Genomic DNA, 19,714 nt, shown 5'->3' with positions numbered 1-19,714 from the left:
CTTTTGAGTAACTACAGTTTTCCCCAAAACCTTACACTGTTTTATACTATGTAGCCCAAGCAGTCTGCTCTTAGGGAATATCCTCATTCAAAGTATATTTATTTTCAGATATACCATGTTTCCCCGAAAATAAGACCTCGCCAGACAGTCAGCGCTAATGCATCTTTTGGAGCAAAAATTAGTATAAGACCGGCCTTAGTCTTATATTAATTTTTGCTCCAAAAGACGCATCAGAGCTGATTGTCTGGCGAGGTCTTATTTTCGGGGAAACACAGTAAACAGCCCCAACAAACTATGGTTTGTTAGTTCACAGCAGACAAGCAGTGGAGAATATGGTGGTCTGGGGTTTTCTTTTCTATTCTGGTTGTATGACAAAGGTCAGAAACCGGTAGCCATCAGCTTCATTCAGCCCATTGATGTGCTTTGTGTGTCCCCCCACAATGCTGGCTCACGCAGTTGTTTTTGTTTAGCTGGATTTTTCTTTTCTTGGAATGTCACATTATCGCATCATGTCATGTGGCTGAAGAGGAATAGCAGCTGCCCCTTTGCAGTGACCGTGAACGAAAGAAGCCATCACACCCCCGTGTCTCCGTCCTCCTACTCTCTTGTCACTCTTTTACTGAGGCAGCCCCTTATATCAAGGTTGCCAGATTTAGCAAATAAAAATACAGAAGGTCCAGTTAAATTTGAATTTCAGGTAAACAGCAATTACTATTTGACTGTAAGTATGTGCCAGGTTGTATTCGCCGTATACTTTATCTGCTAACCCTACTGTGTAGCATTTGAGTTTGTCTGCCATGAGGGAACAGTCGCCATAGCAGGAGATGGAGGTTGCTCCATAGCGAAGGACAAACTAAACATATATGTCAAACAAATAAACGGATGCAGGAGTCAGTCCAGGTCTCACATACCTACAGCTGCCGGTACCTTGCTTATAGTGGTGATCCTAAGTAATACTCCCCAAAGTATTTCCTGAGACACTAGTCTCTGAAATGGTTCCACAAAAAAACAAGTTTTATGATGTTTGGAAAATGCTGTGTATTGCCTTATTTTCTTAAAGAGCCACATGTGCAGTAACTAATTCAGGGTGCAAACGAGTCCTACAGCAATGGCCCATGCTTAACCTTGTATGAATTAGTGTTTCCCAAGCATGTGGAACCTTTTTATTTTTACCATCCCGTTGAAACCAGGTTCTGTGGAATATTATCAAACAGCCATTGTAGTATATTCATATCCTTAGATTTAGGTCCTTAGCTTTTGTTTTGGTTTTGGTTTTTAAACAATTTCAATACAATGGGTGCTTCCAAAAACGAAGACATTTAGTTAGGTAGAATGCTGATTCCCCTAATGATGGGTGACTGTGGTTTACGTTTTGACTCTTAAGATGTGTGTTGTTTAGTAAGGTATTTCATAAACGGGGTCCGGTTTACTGTTCTATTTCAGCTTGGTCATGGAAATTCTAGTAAACACTTGATAGATGTAACATAGGCTCTTAGAAAGTATCTCAAATGAGTAATTGGATATTGCTTGTGCATTTTGCTGTACAGAGAATAAAAGTTAAATGCATGTATTTTTAAGTTGCAGCCCACCTAACGGATTTATTCATGCACTCTTTGGCTCCTGCTGAAAGCATGCCAGACATCTTTACCACTGATTTCTTTGAAAAGAAATGGAAGTAAGCTGATCCAATCATGTGTTCCAATTAGTATTAAGCATACAATGACTGAGGAAATGGAGCGATGTGGGTGGGTGTCATATTCACGGGTGACCACATCAGGGAATCTTCAGCCTTTCATCTCCCACGCTGTTAACAGTTTAGCATACCATGGTGGTTCTTTTATCATTTGTTCATCATGCTTTTCTTTCCTTTCACTTAGGCACACAACCACAGCGCAGCACTGGAAAGAAAAGATAGCTCACAAGAGGTAATTCTATCCTGAAGTAGATATAAGCATGTGAAAAAGCCCAGTTTTGTAAAGTCGTAGAATCTTAGAGTAGGGTAGGTGGCAGTAGGTGGAAAGGTCCAACCATCCAGCCTCCCTGCTCTTCTCTGAATCTCTTCTGTCTCATCAGCTTTTGCGTGATGATGTTCTTACCTCTTGAGGAAGCCCACTAGACCGTTTGGTAGGTCCTGTCCTTCTCAGAGGCAAGAAAGCTCTCAGGTACTTCCCGCGCTTTGGTCATTTTAACATACTAATAAATATTCTAGAACTTAATGCAGAACATTGAAGGATTCTTGTAATTCATATGAGGAATATGCTGTAAGCATTACGTGCTTTGGTTTCCTCTCAATCCCAGCCGAGGGTTACAACCCTAGCTCTCTTGCCATAAAGAAAGGAAGGCAAACGGATTTATTGAGTATATAGAAGTATATGTGGTACCATTGTGCACATTTGCAGAATGGCTCCCAGGATGAGTATGCTTCTGAATAAAAATGTCAGGGTTACCTTGTGGAATGTGTGGGAGGAGGGTTGAGATCAGACCTTCAGTGTCATGGGCTGGCCCTATATACAAGGTCACGCTATATACTGTCTCATAGAATATCTCTGAAAGGCTTTCCAAGAGACTGGTGACAGTGGTTGCCTGTGGGGAGGAGATTGGGAGTTTAGGGGACAGTGTGGGCTGGAGACTGCCTTTTTATTACGTACGCTTTAATACTTTTTGAATTATGTACATGTTCATGTGTTATCCAGTCACATTTTTTTTTTAGAATTTTGAAACACTGCCAATTTCAAATTTTGACCAATAGGTAGGTCATGGCAAGCCAATGAAAGTTGTTGAAGAAGAAAGTGAAACACATCATTAGAGACGCGTCCTAGAAAGACAAGTGTTGGCAACATGGGAACTGGATTGGGGAGAAGGTTAAGGAAGGAGAAAATTTCAAGGAAATGGAAGGTGGTTGACAAATGTCAGACGCTGTGGAAGAATCAGAGAGGGGATGTAAAGGAGAATCTGGGTTTATCAGTTGGAAGGTTTATTGATTTCTTTTGTGAGAACAGTTTTAAGGGAGTGGGAGGCAATAGCCGGACTGTCATAGGTTGATGAATGAACCCAGTGAGGCAGTAGAGGGAAGACATCTTATCGGGAAATTAAACTTGTTTAAATAAGGTGATATTTTGACTCAGCCAGTATTTCCGGAGAGACCTGCTAATATGAGAAACAGCAGTAGTCTTAGAGCCAGCAGACCTCGAGTCCGTTCCAATTTGATTACTTACAGACTGGGTGATGCTGACTGGTTTTATTTACTTCAGTAAAATTTACTCCAGGAATTCAGTTTGCTTATCTATAGAATGAGGATGGTTGGACCGTCTAATAGCTAAGGTCAGCTTGTACACTGGGTCACCAATAGCTGACTGGCATGTGCACTTACCACGATCACGGACTTGGTGGCAGGCAACCTGGGTTTTAATTCAAACTTCGCCTCTTACTAGTTAGTGCAGTAGGGTAGGTGACTTAACTTGTCTACACCTTGATTTTTTTGACCAATAAAATGGCAGTAATAGTAGTAACTCAGAATTATTGTAAGCTTAAATGTAACGTACTTTGCAAAGTTTCTAGCGTGCAATAAGCACTTAAAATTGAAAACTATTTCAGATAGGATTAGGTTCAACTACATTCACCAGACAACCCCCAAATCCGTGCTTTCACAAGAAAGTTTCTTTGTCCTCATATAAAAGAGAAGTCAGACGTGGGCCGTCCATGGTAGGCAGTGCCACATCATCAGGAACTCAGATTTCTGCTTTGTATCTGTTCCATCAATATTAGCACGTGATTTCCATCCTTAGGGTTGCTTCATGGTTGCAAAATGACTACTGCAGCTACAGCCATTTCATCCATATTTCGGGAAGTAGGAAAAGAGGTGAGGCAAGGGCAAAGGGAAACTTTCCCAGCTGAGTTAGCCCTCTTTAAAAGCTATCTAAAGTCTTGCCCAATGACTGTAGTTAACTTCTCATTGACCATCCCTATATATAAAGAAAGCTGGGAAGTACAGAATTAGCTGGTATATTGCCTCCCCAACATAGTATTCTAATACTGGAAAGACAACCAGCCGGATTATCATGATTGCTTACATTTTACTTTGTAATCACTGATCACATTATTCATAAACCGCTACTCAGGTGTTAGTTTTTGTTTTTATTTCCAGTGCTACTGAAATTATGCAAAGTAGTAGACTCTAGCAGGCTTTTATACCTCAGAAAATTGAAAAACATGTGAAAAGGTCAACCATGTGGTTTTTAGTCTTTGAGACGAACTATAAAACCAAACTACCACCTCAGATCATTGTTTCATATCTTATATGAAAGTCTGATCTCCAAGTAGGAAAGATGACTGATTCTAGAAGAAGCAGACAATGAACCAAAACAAATTGACAAAAATAAAATGTCTGATGAGTTCATTCTTATCAGTTTTACTGTTAATGATACCATTTTCTGTGGGACTTAGAGCTAAGACGGAAGCAAATAACATTTTGAAATATTCTGTGTCTTCTTTTTTGTCATTATGGAAATACCAACCAGGAAGGAAATCGAAAACACACGCAATTATTTAATGGAACTTAAGAACAGAATAATATCACCCTACTGCAAATCTGAATTGAGCATGTTACATCTGTCTCAGGTAATTGAATGTAATTAACAACTGTTGGATAGAGTCTTTTTAAAAATTGTGCATATGTTATTCTGTAATGTACATTTCCCGTCATTATTTCTTTCCTACATCAAACCCACTGACTAACCCATACCTTCAAATCCGTGTCCCACAAGCATTTGAGAGAAAGACTAATTTCAGTCTTGCCCCTAAGTGGAAGTTCTCTGTCAATGTCTTGCCACCCCATCATCTCCCTGCCTTACATTGTCGCTGTTAATTGCCCTGTCCCACCTATTTCAAACCCTTTTTAGTGTCAAATTCTCCCTATTGATGATTATCTGATGGTAAATCCCATTTTGAAGTTTTTATCCCATGAAGATTTCCTTAGCCATCAGCTGCTACGATGGCGCTAAGATACTGTACATTCCTGGAAGCCCGTGGAGGCATAGCGCTCCTCTCCTCTTCTATGAAATGTTGAAACGCTCAAGTGAGTGGGTGTTTACATGTGTTCAGAACACCTTGTGAAAACTCCATATGCTACTGTTAACCAGAGGCTGCTTGAGAAGATAGTATAGGAAATTAGGACTCAGTCACAAAATCTACAATTGAGTTAATCGGTCTCTTGAAAAACTTTTAGTTTGCAGAACTTTATTTCCAGGCCCTTAAAAAAAAGAGAGACTTTCATCGTTGCTCATCAACTTAACATGCTCGTGGCATGGCCTTTCCACCATGTGTAAGTCTAAAACGAAACCTTTTGGGTTTTTCCTTTAAGTTCAATTATCTGGACACCCTTTCAAAAAACTTGCCTCCTTTTACGAAGAAAGATGAAGATGCAAAGAAAAGAGCTGTTCAGTATCCACCTGACCTTCATCCAGGTAATGTGTTCTGTGTGGTACTTATTCCTGAGACTGCTTAAGTGACGAACAGCCAGCAGTGGCCCCTCAGACCACAACTATAATATAATACTTGCTCCCACCTTTTGTCTCAGTCATCGCTAACGATAAAACCTACTGTGACCTGTATATTACAGACTTGGCCAAGTTATAGGAGGAAACCAAGATGTAAATAAAATGTAGTTGTCATCCTGTATGCTTAAAATTGACCTAAAAGCATGAAGAAAACCTGCCTAATTTAAAAATCAAGGGAGGAGTGAAAGGTTGTTGTTGAGCAGGCTATTCACGTAGTCCAAAAGCTTGCCCCTACTATTGCATACTAATTATAAGGAGGAAAACGTACCTTTACAATGGAGAGAGGGCATTTTCCACCTGAACCAAGTGATCAAACTTGAGCTAGTTGTGAGAAATCTAGCATTGGGTGCTTTCTCATAGACTGCAATACAAAGTGCATTATACTGTGTTTCCCCGAAAATAAGACCTAGCCGGACCATCAGCTCTAATGCATCTTTTGGAAGAAAAATTAATACAAGACCTGGTCTTTTTAATATAATATCATACCGGGTGTAATATGATGTAATATAATATGATATAATATAATATAACATAATATAAAATACTGAGACTTGTATTCATATTAATTTTTGCTCCAAAAGATGCATTAGAGCTGATGGTCTGGCTAGGTCTTATTTTGGGGAAACGGTATGAAGTATGTGAACTAGAATTCTTGCCAAAAATCCTTAACCTGAATTTGATCAAGAGAAAACAATCAGCCAGATCCAGGATGTTGACAGAATGTTGACATTTTATAAGACAACGGGCCTGGACACTTCAAAAAAAAAAGTCAATATTATTAAAAAGGAAAACATGGGGTAATTGTCCTATATTTAAAAAGAGACATGAAAACTGCATGCAGTACATGGCATTTGGATGCTGGATTGAGAAAAAGCAGCTATCAAAGATATTTTGGAGCAAATGAACAGGTCTGAATAGGGGCTATATATTAGCGGGTGTTTTGGCATTACTGAGTTTCCTCGGGTGTGATGCTGGTGTTTGGACATGGAGGAGAATGTCTTCATTTCAGGAGATGCCTGTTGGAGAATTTAGGGATGAAATGCAATGTAGCGCTTCTCTTTAATACACTGCGTAGTTAAAACAGCCAGATAGAGAAATTATCTACTGGACAATACAATACCAAAAGTTCAGGCGCCTGGAATGAACACAGCCAAAGAAAACAGCTGATTACCACAGAGTTTGCAAAGCACAGATGAAGGCTGGAACAATGACTTGTACATGCGATGGGGAGAGGTCAGGGATGAGGGATGACGGTACTTATGCCATCTCCTGCTCCTGGGCAGACAGCACTAATCAATCAAGCCTACTCGACCCATAAAGGGGGCGAGGCCTTGGGTTTTTCATCTCAGTCCTCCAGGCAGCCACCACCATTCAACGAGGGTTGGCAAACACTCACAAGCTGAAAGGTATCTGCATCCCTGGCCCTTGATAGATTTATTTTAAATTTCCTTTCAGATGACACTGATTTCTTAGATCCATTTTAATAAAGAACTACATTTTCACAGTAATGAATGGATGGATTTAGATGGGCAACGTTTTTCTAAAGCGTATCTCAGTTGCTCTTGCCGGGTAAAAGTAGGCCAAATTACTGGGTCTCTGCTTCATAACCCAACCAGATAACCCCTCCTGTGTGGTCATAGGCCCAGAAAGAACCAGCCAGCTCCCAGTGAGTGGGGGCTTTGCCGATACCATCCTGTTTGATACTGGCCAACACTGCATCATATAAAGAGGAATCGCCACTTCTTAATGGCTTTCCTCTATTTAGTCTTTCTCAAGGGGGTGTGGGGGAGTACCTTGTTCACTGTAAAGAAAAACACAAACATGAGTGGTCATTGTAGCATTGATGGAATATCACTTTATAGTATTTGTTTTTGGGTTTTCTAGGCTCCCAGCCAAATGAACTTTTAGAAGAAGAATCCTCAGATACGCTTAGTCTTCCAAAATTGGAGAGTTGTGTGGATCTCAAGGAGTCCGCCAACCAGGGCCAGACTGAAAATGTAACAAAATCTACGGCAGGTATGGCAGTCATTTGCTTAATTTCGTCATTTCTCAAAACGGGACATTATATCTTTTCGGAGTATAGGAGATGACACTGGGGCCGAAGGTGTGGTTGGTTGTTACAGAAAAACGTCTAGGGTGTGATGGATGCTGGAGCCATGGACCTTTGAAAGGCTTCTTATCACATGAAAGTGTCTAAAACAGACATTTTGAGAATGAATGCAACTCCCAGACTGAAGGAAAGAAGTGACAAATACATTTTATCTTATTCTTTTACTTTAATTAATTTTATTACATTGTACTATTTATTTTATCCCCATGGTTCTAAGAGCTTGTGTGATTTACTGAAGATCAGGAACATGGTGGCTTTGTTGAGCAGCCAGTAGTTTAGTAATTGGACTTAGATTTACATTTACCTCTTATTTCGATACTTTCTTAGCCTGCAGGTGTTAGAAGAGAAACATAAAGTGTAATCTGTGTCTCACCCAGCACATCATTTTATTAGGGTAACAGAAACTGAAGTACCGTGTTTCCCCGAAAATAAGACCTAACTGGAAAATAAGCCCTAGCATGATTTTTCAGGATGACAGAAGCCCTAATGCATTTTTTGGAACAAAAATTAATATAAGATTCCGTCTTATTTTCGGGAAACACGGTATGGAGTAACACAGAATGATATCTAGTTACAGTGGAGTCACATTATGGGGATTTCACTGAAGTTAATCAACCATGCATAGGATCTCCAGGATTCAGAGCTGAGTCAACAGCACAGAACACACATGATACTGAGATGGGTCAAATGCATTCTTATAAAACAGTAACACACATGGCAAGAATGCAAGCGGAGACATACATCAAGCCATTAGAATGGTTGCCTATTAGGAAATGGTGACCGAGGGGAATAAATACATTCACTGAGCTCCACTCCCAGCGATTCCGACTGTGTTTGGTCTGAAATAAGACCTGGTGTGGCATATGGCCTGGGAGTCTCTATTTTTCTGGAATCAACCCAGGGCATTATGATGCACAGATGAATCTGGGTTTCAGGAGCTCTGTGCCAGGAACTGGGAAGAGAGACCAATATATATATTTTCTACTGTCTCACACTACGTAGTAAAAGGAGTGGAACCTGACACACTTAGGTTCTTTCAGTTTCTTGGACCAGTTATTTAACTTCCATTTTCTCACCTGTGAAAAAGAGATACTTCTGTTACATTAGTCAGGACTCGCATTTTGTGACTGAGAGAACTAAACTCAAGCTCACTGAACAACAGAAAGGCAAGGGGGATTTACTGCTCAAAAGCAAACCCCAGAAACGTGGATGCAGGGCCAGCCCGGGATGCCTGGGTCTGGGTCCTTCCAGAGTGTCTGTGTCTGATCGCCCATCTCTCTGGTCATCCCCCTACCCCATCCCTACTCATCCCTGTTTGTTTTCAGCCCCTCCTACAGAGGACAGGCTATGTCCATGAATGGTAGGGTCTAAGATTCTGGCTCTTCCAGATCCATAACCCAGTCGGCAAGATGGGATTATTTGCTTCAGTGAAAATACTCCAGTGAAAGGCCTGTGTTGGCCTTGCTTTGGTCACGTACCATCTCGATGGCTGGGGCCAGGGATGTCGTGGCTCCAGTATGTGTGATGGGAGTGGTGTGGACATGGGTGATGGTGAGAGTGCCGAGCATCCAGAGACGATGATTATAACCCTCAGCTCAGGAGCTTACAAGGACTGAGATGCAATGTGTAAAAACACATGTCCTTGCCTGCAGAGAGCAGATGCTCAAATACTGGTTCCCTTCCCTTTCCTCTCTCGATGATTTGAATGCAAGAAACGATATTTCAATACGATCATCTAAAATACAATTTCTATTTCAACCTCCTAGATATTTGAAGAAATCCATACAGCAGGAGCTGTGTGGATTATCTACCCTTGCTTACTCCTCGCCAGATTTAGTGATCTGAGGATTTCATTCCCTGACTTCATTTACCGACAACTCCTACCATTTCTAAGAATTATAGATGTAGTCGTTTAAACGAAGAAATTCTTACGATGTTTGTCCTCAGTTGTTTTAAGAAATCTTGCAGAATCAATGTTCTATCGTGTGGTACCTTGTTGGTTTAATGGAAAGAGCTCTGTAGACCTCGGCATGAGTTCAGTTCATCAAAGAGAAGTCACCCAACTTCTCAGAATCTGATTCTTCTCATGTATTTAAACAAGATGATGCTGATAGCATCTGCCCTGCCCGCCTCACAGGGTTGTCGTGAGGACCAGTATTAGGTAAAATCTCTTCACAAAATATAAAGATGTAACCCTAGACTTACTCAAAGCCTTTGTTCTTTTAAGTAAGTTCTTTAAAAAGGAAAGAAGGAAAGTTTCCCAAGGTGGTTTGTTCTTACATACTCCGGGATGACCTCGAATGTCTTGGAATGAAATGTCCACGTGGCATAATTTCAACTTTCAACATAATTTCAACTTTCTCTCCAACAGAACCAGAACCCTGGCTGCGCGTGAGAATTCCAACCCAGTCATTGCTGCAGGATGTGGCAGGACAAGCAAGGAAAGAGAAAGTGAGGTTGCCTCACTATTTGCTGAGTTCCAAGCCCAAGTCTCAACCTCCCACAAAGGTAAAAGGGACATGGGGACACGTTTCCCAGAGCCAACCAGCATTTTACATAATCGTGGCTCATTGAAGTGATTACCAGCCATTGTACTGCTTTTTACTGTACTCTGAACCATCTCACCATGAAGGCCTTTGGCTCAGGTCACACACAGAGAAACTGAGGCAGTCCTTTGCTGGAGCCAGCACATACAGGCTCATTGGAAGCATTTTATGAGCCAGCCATTAAACTCTTGGTAGCTTGAGCTCAGCCCTGTGGGGACTTCTGACACCGTAGAAATGGGCATACGCTACCAGTCAAGGTCCTTTTCAGAGAGCCGTGTACCAGCACACTGCTGGATAAGGGGACCACTGGCCACCCTTCTCGTGCCTCTTAGGTCAAAATCCAGATGACCTGGCATGACTGCAAGGATGGCCCCGTTGGCTTCTTGCCTCAACCTGCCCCCGACTCAGCTATACTTGAGCCATGTTGGGCTGTTAGTTCTTAGCTCTTTAGAAACACCAGGCTCCTTCCATCCTCAGAGCCTCTGAGATTAAGATTCCATCTCAGCTCTGCTGGGAAGCCTTCCTTGAACCCACCACTCGAGTTTGGATGTTCTCCTTTGATGTTTTCATGGCACAATGTTTACTGCCATCGCAGAATGGATGCAGTGCGTATAACTGAGAAGGGATAGGAGTGCTTCTCAAATTTTTATGCACACGTGAGTGACTTCGTCATCTTGTGAAAATACAGATTGACTCACTGGGTCTGGTGCAGGGCCTGACACTCTGCAGTTCTGACAAGTTCCCGGGTACGATCAGTGCTATGGATGTAGAGAAGAGTGAGCGCCTAGGGCAGTGGTTCTGAAAGTGTGATGACCTCACCAGCAGCTTTGGCAACACACGGGAACTTGTCGTAAATGCAGATCCAGGGGCTCCATCCCACAGGAACTGATGGAGAAATTCTGGGACATGTCTTAACATGTCCTCCCGGTGACTCTGATGGGACCAAACGTTTGGTCATCACTGACCCAGACAGAGTGCCTCTTTTTCAGTCCTTCTGCCCATTCTGTTTAAACCATGCGCAAGTCTAATTTTTCTGGTATCATAAGCAAAAAAGCCCTGGCATTGGTACACTATGTGGCTTGATGTCACTTACTTCATGTAACAACCATGAGACTAGTCATGTGTGTAAACAGAGTGAAACGTCCAGCTATGGGAACATTTCTGACGTTCACCTCCTTGTCCCAATTACAGTTATGTATAAGTTGTATGAAAAATACCTTTGTGAAAATTAAATATGATTTAACATGCACTTGGAAAGCTGATTACCTAAAGATATCCTGTAACAAATCCTTCTGCAAAGTGAAAAATCCTTTGGAAAACTAAATATACCATTCTTTATATATTTATGTAAATCTGGATTGTTCTCTTGGTACTTGCCAAAGAATATCATTTAACGGCATTCTAAGAAAGACTGAGTAGTATATTAAATTCACCAGCTGCCTCGTTTCTCCAAAAATCTCTGACAATACAAATTTTAAAGTGTTAACCTGTTCTGACTTTATTTGATACATTCCCCAAAATGGGGTGTTTAGCATAAAATCTGTATATTGCCACTTTAGCATCAGGCACACTTGAGTTTGAAACTTGACTCTGCCACTTACCACTTGTGCAAATTATCTCTCTCAATTTTCTGAACTTGAGTTTCCCAATCCGCAAAACACAGCCTAACCTACTTCGTTACAGCGCTGTTGTCAGAGCCTTTTTCTCATCTTGGGAACACAAAATAGAACTATTTTATTTTATTCCTTTTTCCTTCATGTAAAGGTGCAAGATTCTGTTGGTGGAAGAGTGAAAACATCCTCTGTTGCATCCACTGCCATTAATAACGCACACTCATCCCCTTTCGGATTCCATCTTCTCCCACCATCGGTGAAGTTCGGGGTGCTTCAAGAAGGACACACCTATGCAGCCACTGTCAAACTCATGAACGTCGGCGTGGATTTCTGCAGGTGAGGTCGAGCCACCCAAATCTGCTCAGCTCACCTTCGCCTACTCTGTGACTCGTCTTTGGCTGCCTGCGTCACTGAATGTTTATTGAACTGAACTGGAATTACACCTCGGCTCCTGAATTTTCCCATCATTCATTCACTCATTCGTTTACTTGCTAATGAATCCCTGCTTCATGCATGCACTCATTCTTCCACAAATGGATACTTACCAAGCGTCAACTTGTTAGTAGGGACTTCTCTTCCCTCACATGAAGCAACATTCATACTCTGGTGGCATCAACTCCAGGCCTGATCTGCACTAGCAAGAAAATGAACAGGGAGCTGTACGTGTGTTTCAGTAACACACGCAACTCGAAAGTCTATTTCTCAGCTCTACCACTAACTGTAAAACTAGCTGACATTTGTTTGCACTTTCTGATTTAAGAGTCATTTTAGTTATATTATTTTTACATAATTAAGACCCAAAAAAAGGGAGTAGGGGGTGGGAATTGACCTGAATCCATTAGGGTCATTTTGGCTCTGAAGACCTGACTTGGAATTGATCACAAATACCTTACGTCACAGTCTGAACTCCCAATTGAAAATACACTGTATCTGGCACTCAGTGACAAGGAAAAGTCAGTCCTTCATTTCCAGATCAAGAGCAATCACTAGAATGGTAGCGCTTGTAGGGACTGTTACGAACTGAGTCTTGCAGGCTGGAGCGAGGCGTGTCCTCAGATCTCCTGAGCATCAACCAGTTCCCTGGTGGCAGCTCACTGACAACACAGCCAGGGTCACTGCTTCGTGTGGGAGCTCAGGCCTCCCCAAGGGGCCCGCATACCATGGGTCTGCACCAAGACAACTCCCAGTTACAAAATCTCTATGCTGTGTTGACTTAAGCATAATGTGGGGGTTTTTCCCCGTAAAGATAGAATACATGTTTATTTCAGTTGCAGAGTTATTCTTAGTGTCAGTGGCAGGTCCTTCATGAATGGGTGTGCTTCTGGACTCGGGATTGGAAATCAGAGGGAGCAAAGCCACAGGAGCATCCGGCCAAAAGCTCAGTGTCCCATTCTAGTTGAGGCCAACCCCCCACTTCAGGAATCGTGTTTGCTTCCTCACGATGAGGGACCCCAGCCCCCAGATCCCACTACTGTGTTTTTTAAGGCAGTTGCCAACAAGTGGATGGGGAGAAGGAGAGCGTCAACCTCAAACTCGTAAAACGTACCCGTGCAGACCCTGTGTGCCCAGTGTAGAGTGTTGGTTTTGGAGATTTCGCTCCTCGGCTTGTTCAGTGTAGCCACTGTAGGGCAGACAGCAAAATCGATGGTGGCAGGCGTGGCGTGGGGCCAACACACAGGTAGGCGTTCCTTGGCATTTTAATTTTCTCCAGGCCTCCCGCCTTCAGGCAGAACCCACAAACCCCAAAAAGGAGAGGTCAGTAGGCACCACGTGTGAGCTCGGGCCTCTGCAAACTCGCCCACGTGTCCTGAGCTTTCTCTCTTGCGCTTCTCCCCAAACGTGCAAACCCCAGACCACGACAGAGCGAGGCTGGCTCCATGCTCCACTGCTCTCCAAAAGAGCCTTTATTCTTCCACTGAATGATCTGGCCGTCAGCATTTGCGTCCACGCTGGCGGCCACGCTGCAATGCACACACCAGCCAAACATTCCCAACGCCGCCCGGGGCCCAAGTGCGCGTCAGCATCCAGTAACAAAGGGCTGAAACTCAGGTTGGAGTCTGTGACGGTGATGAAAACTGTTGGAAAGGCGGTTATAACACGGGCCCAGAGTCTTCTCCCGATTGACTAGGAGGTTGTTTTTCTAATGGTACGGACCCCCTGTTCTTGTGGCTTGAATATTAACACCTTCCTGGTTTTTATGCTATCCCAGCTCATTCCCTGCCTGTGGTTCTCCTTATGGCATAACTTTATTCCCACCGTTTTACCTGGTAGGTTTCGAGTGAAGCAGCCCCCGCCCAGCACAGGACTGAAAGTGATCTACACACCTGGGCCCGTGAGTCCTTCATGTTTGTGTGTTGTGTGTTGTGTGTGTGCGTCTGTGGGGGCCCCTGTGCGTACGTGTACGTTTCCAGGAAAGCAGGCTTTTCAGTCATTCTGCCCATTCGGTTTAAACCATGCGTAAGTCTAATTTTTCTGGTATCGTGAGCGAAAAATTCCTGGCGTTGGTACAGTATGTAGCTTGATGTCACTTACTTCATGTAACAACCATGAGACCAGTCATGTGTGTAAACAGAGTGAAACGTCCAGCTATGGAAACACTTCTGACGTTCACCTCACTGGTCCCAATTGCAGTTATGTATAAGTTGTATGAAAAATACCTTTGTGAAAATTAAATATGATTTAACATGCACTTGGAAAGCTGATTACCTAAAGATATCCTGTAACAAATCCTTCTGCAAAGTGAAAAATCCTTTGGAAAACTAAATACCCCATTCTTTGTGTATTTATGTAAATCTGGATTGTTCTCTTGGTACTTACCAGAGAATATCATTTAACGGCATTCTAAGAAAGACTGAGTAGTATATTAAATTCACCAGCTGCCTCATTTCTCCCAGGATTTCTGACAAGACACATTTTAAAATGCCAACCTGTTCTGACTTTATTCCCCAAAATGGGGTGTTTAGCATAAAATCTGTATATTGCCACTTCCTTTAAATGATAACTTCAGAAACATAGTGCGATGTAAACAGAAGTTTGCCTCAAGCTCGCAGAAAAACACGTGTGTGAATCTCAGCGCTGACTTCTCAGTCAGTGCATGACCGGCTGCTTCAATACTCCTTTCATGTCACTCAGCAAACTTGGAGCTCCTCTCACACGCCACTGAGATGCCGGGGTGCAGGGCATTTAAAAATGAGTAAGACACCTAGGAGCTTCCGGAGCTGAGCACGGGGTGGGCACTCGAGAGATGTGTGAATGAGGGCAGAACAAAGTGAGGAAGTCAGACGTCCAGTCCCGTCACCAGCACACGTGCTCCCTGAGTCCCTGGATCTGAAAGCAGCCGTGGTTGTTACACGTTGACACCGAAGGGGTGGCTCGGCACACTACAACGTCAGTGGGCTTCTCGTCACAGTGGTGCCACCAAGCTGCCCAGTGATGGTGCTTAATTAGTCGCCTGCCCCTTGTTTCCTCATCTGTAAAAGGAGCTTGGGCCAGAGCATTTCCTAGCCCTCTTCCAGATCTAGTGTCTTACGATCTATAAACAGGAGTATGCAGAATGCAATTCCCAACAGAAATACGTCTAGGGATTAGGTCCACTGATCCCCGAGTCCCTCTCTGAAACAATTCATCATTGTCCTGTGTCAAGACTCGCGGATCTTCACAATGTAAAGCAGAACCAAAAAATCAAAACAAACTCTTCTTCCACTGTTCTGGGGAGTTAGCACATCTTTTCCATTTAAACTAGGGATTATGCCAGAAACCAAAGTGACTGTTGTTGGATCAGCCTTTATAGGTGCTAAAAACCCAGTGTGTATTCTTTGAAACTTATGCTATACTATTAGGGGTTTTTTTGGTGGTGGGTGGAGGGGTTGGTTTTTGTTTTGGTTTGTTTTTGTTTTTGTTGTCTGACGTTAGGTTTTGGCTCTGGCAAAAATAGAATCTCCAGACTTCTCCATATGTAAATCTAACCACTGTTCAGCTTGGTTGATTGCCAACGCTAAATGAATATGCTCCAAGCCTGGGTAAACCTGTGTGGTGGCAGCACTCCAGGTCCCCTCCCGCAGGATGTCGTCACCCCCCAGCCCTGTTCTGATTGTTGGGCTTGGAGGGCGAAGGGTCCGATTCTCAGAAACAGCTGCTGGCTACCCTCCAGTATGCACACGTCCACAAACACACTGTTGAAAAACTTGAAACATTGTATCATTTATACAACTATATTGAAGAAAAAAGTTCTTTCTCTCTAATTGCTTTCCATGTGGTAGTTTCTGATTTATTTTTGCCAGATAACTGTTCTCAAGCCTGCTTTTCACCCCACCTCCTGGAGAGGCAGCTCGGACACATAAACAGCTCTTTCTTTCCTGGCCAGTGTTCCCCTCAAGGAAGGAGGAGAGAAGCCCACTCCTTGCTGTGTTTCTTCTTCATCCTGTATCGGGTTTCTTCTTTGTTGGTACAAACCTCTTCCGTGTAGCTTTCAGACCAGGGCCGTTTGGCCTTCAAACCAATTCTGTCTCCCTCTGCTGGCTTTGTCACAGTACAGGTCTTACATTAGGAATATTAGAAATTGGGGGCCGGGCAGTTGTAGGGCCGCACACTCGCTTAGATTACATTGATCTTTATCTACAAGGATGCCAACTGACAGAAACTCTCCCCTGCCACTCAACCACTAGCACAATTATGGGCACTTACCTTGAGTGCCACGTCCAGGTCCTGGCACTTCATTTCCTTTTGCTTTTTCCTAAATAGTACCAGCTCTTTCCTTCAGCATCTTACTTGGGTCCCATTTACTCAATGGAATGCTACCTAATTTACAAGGTAATTCTTGTAAATGTTGTAAGAACACTCATTCATCCGTGCCCAATTTGTTTCATCTCTGACTGATTAGAGAGCTTAAGTAACGGATCCAAACTCGTGTGAAAAGCGGGGTTTGAACTCAGATCTGTGTGGGTGGAAAGCTGCACTGTGTCTTCCAGGTGGCCGCTGGTTTGCAGACAGACCTGAAGGTGGAGTTCTTTGCCGTGGCGCCTGCAGAGGACAGTGCCCAGGAGTCAGTGCACGTCTCTCACGACATTGAGATCCTGACTGAGCGCGAGGTCCTGTTCTTACCTGTGGAAGCGAATATCCTTTCAAGTTCAATTTGAATAGTCGTCTGCAGCACAAAAATTACCTCTTAGCAAGGAGAGCCTGGACGTCAAAATGCGAGTTTCGTAGCCCCTCACACCTGCACTCCATCGCTTACAGGAATTCTGTTTCTAAAAGCATAGAGTTGCATTTCTTGGGACAAAGGCTGTGTCTTCATCCATCTTTGTAAGCATCTAACCAGCTGCACATTGAATTGATGGCCATGTTACTGGCTCTCTATGGCCTGTCAGATAATCAGGATTTTATCTTTTTAAAGCAAGCCTTTGTAATCTTATTGGGGGATAGGTGATACCTTCTTATTATAAAGGTTGGATGGATATTCACTGAATTATGCATACATACCTTCTTATTGGTGTCTCTTGCATATACCCTGTTTCCCCGAAAATAAGACCTAGCCAGACAGTCAGCTCTAATGCATCTTTTGGAGCAAAAATTAATATAAGTTTATATTACATTACATAAGACCCAATATTATATTATATTATTATATTATATTATATTATATTATATTATATTATATTATATAGACCTGGTCTTATAGTAAAATAAGACCAGGTCTTATATTAATTTTTGCTCCAAAAGACACATTAGAGCTGATTCTCTGACTAGGTCTTATTTTCGGGGAAACAGTACCTCAGGAAGGCAACAGAGCAAAGGAGATATTTTCAGTTCAGTGTAGACTCCCATTTGTAGGCTGAGGAGAATGGATCAGAGAAGCATTAAAATGTAAATGAGAGGGCGGAATTGAAGCAGCAGCATCCAAGTGACAGCAAGAGAATAATCAAGAACAGAGCTGAAGGGTTAGTTTTGGCAAGGGGAAGGGTGAAGATAGCCAAGGATCCAGCCATTCTAAGGTGAAGGGAACATTAAGGGGGACTTGTGTCAGATGACCTTGATCGCAGTAGAAATGGAGTTGAACTCCTTTGTTCATTCATTCTTTCAAAGAGCATAAGGTGCCTCTGATGTCAGGCACTGTTCTAGGCCCAGGGATACAGCAATGAACAGGACACAAAAATCCCTGCCCTTGTGTGGCTTACATTCCAGTGGAAAGACAGACAGTACACAGATGAACAAAGTCTGGACTTCAATGGTGATTTAGTGTAGAAAAATACAAAGTAGGAAAGGGCAGTATAGGGAATGTTAAGAAGGATTGCAACTTAAAGTGGAATTGTTCGGAAAGACTTCACTGGGAACGTGATGGGTGTGTGTGTGTGTGTGTGTGTGTGTGTGTGTGTGTGTGTGTTGATGACAGGGTTCTTCTCTAGTGACAGAAGGAAACTAACCAAAGAACCAGGCTTTTCCCTCTGGAAATTAAATCGGGTCCTCTTACATCCTCTCCACACAGGTTATGATTGGATGCTGATCACAGCCACTGAATCCATTTGCCTTTATGCTCATCAGATTTCCGTTTCTGTAAAGACCGCCTGTCAGTTAGGTAAATAGATGAGGGAGAGTATTATTACATTTTTTTATCTACTTCCAGTGTCGATAATGATGGTTCATAATCCATTTCATAAGCTCTACAGCTCTGCACATCAAAAAGCCATAAAATCTGGATGTTGGTACCGTTTGGGGCCTGGTTCTGGTGATCGATGGCTCCTATAGAAAGGCAGGGAAACGTACGCCAGGGGGAGCAGAATTCCAAGAGATCAGTGTCCGTCTCTCATCCCCCTCAGCCTGAGGACGCAGAATTTGCATTAGACAGAAAAGAATCTAAAATTGAGCTCATGATGCTAGAGAAGAGGTTCGAATTCTGAAATGTCTGAGTTTGTGTACACAAGTCGTTTGGTCATGAACACCAGTCCTTAACGAGTCTTCTACCAGTTTTAACAAGCAGCCGTTATGCTAAGAGACCAAAAGGTTTTCCCCGGGAACGAGAAAACCGCATGGTCCGCAGGACGTCTGCAGCACCTTCCTCTGCTCTTGGATTCTTCGTGTCCCAGGAAGTCTCTCCACATTAGGCCCAGTAAGTACTAAATGGGAACCGACTGTCAGCCATTCACATTGGAGGCCTTCGACCTCATGGCTGTTCTCTTCTTACAGCCAGAAACCAAGGAGCCACTTAGGGTGGAATGAAAACACTGGTTTTTAGTAACTGCAACAGCTACTCCTTTAAACATTATCACGTCTAACGCTCACACTACCTACGAGGTATTATTTCCCCCACTTTCTAAATCAGGAAGTGAGGCTCAGGGAATATTAAGTAGATGTAAAAATCAGACCTACTTGCTTTCCGTGGTGAGCCGACTTCCCGAAAAGCAGGAGCCAGAACACAAACAGCAGGGTGCCCTTTGATGTGAAAAGTCACAGGTAAGCCAGGATTCGCTACCGTTCTGGACACATGACACCTTACATAGTCTTAAGTCATCGAGGATCCCAAAGAGCTTTTGTTTATGTGGGTCGTATCGAGCACATTCACCAAATTAGAATTAAAACAGGGACATTTTTTAAGTTTATGTAAAAATAATAAACCCAGTATACTAACATAGATTTTTAACGAAAAACAAGATTTCTTTTTCTTTGCACATCTCTTTAATGTCTGCCTTGATGGAACCTAGTTGGAATTTCACATCTGCTCTATATTCAGTGCCACCGTGTCACACAGCAGGCAGCCTCTAGAAAATCCCACCATATGCTTATGAGAGCAAAAGGTAAACAGCATCTTCTGTTGTTTCCTAGGTAGGGCTGCTGTAAGAAACCTGTGTTAGTTTCTTGGGGCTGTCACAACAAAGTATACCACAAACTTGGGGCTTA

General features: G+C 42.9%; 1 protein-coding gene across 1 annotated transcript in view; it reads left to right on the top strand.

Moving 5' to 3' along the window:
- The window catches only part of SPAG17 (sperm associated antigen 17), a 159,821-nt gene that overhangs the window by 132,027 nt on the left and 8,080 nt on the right, over window positions 1-19,714 (top strand). The window contains exons 40-49 of the mRNA XM_074318633.1: window positions 1,579-1,675; window positions 1,878-1,925; window positions 4,518-4,617; window positions 5,360-5,462; window positions 7,440-7,571; window positions 10,037-10,173; window positions 11,976-12,160; window positions 14,096-14,156; window positions 16,792-16,936; window positions 18,782-18,926. Of these exons, the coding sequence (XP_074174734.1) occupies window positions 1,579-1,675; window positions 1,878-1,925; window positions 4,518-4,617; window positions 5,360-5,462; window positions 7,440-7,571; window positions 10,037-10,173; window positions 11,976-12,160; window positions 14,096-14,156; window positions 16,792-16,936; window positions 18,782-18,921 (1,148 nt within the window). The 3' untranslated portion in view covers window positions 18,922-18,926. The remainder of the gene's footprint in view (window positions 1-1,578; window positions 1,676-1,877; window positions 1,926-4,517; window positions 4,618-5,359; window positions 5,463-7,439; window positions 7,572-10,036; window positions 10,174-11,975; window positions 12,161-14,095; window positions 14,157-16,791; window positions 16,937-18,781; window positions 18,927-19,714) is intronic.

This window comes from Rhinolophus sinicus, linkage group LG14 (assembly GCF_036562045.2).
Source record: "Rhinolophus sinicus isolate RSC01 linkage group LG14, ASM3656204v1, whole genome shotgun sequence".
NCBI classification, from domain to species: domain Eukaryota; kingdom Metazoa; phylum Chordata; class Mammalia; order Chiroptera; family Rhinolophidae; genus Rhinolophus; species Rhinolophus sinicus.
This window is presented reverse-complemented; position numbering and strand designations above follow the sequence as displayed.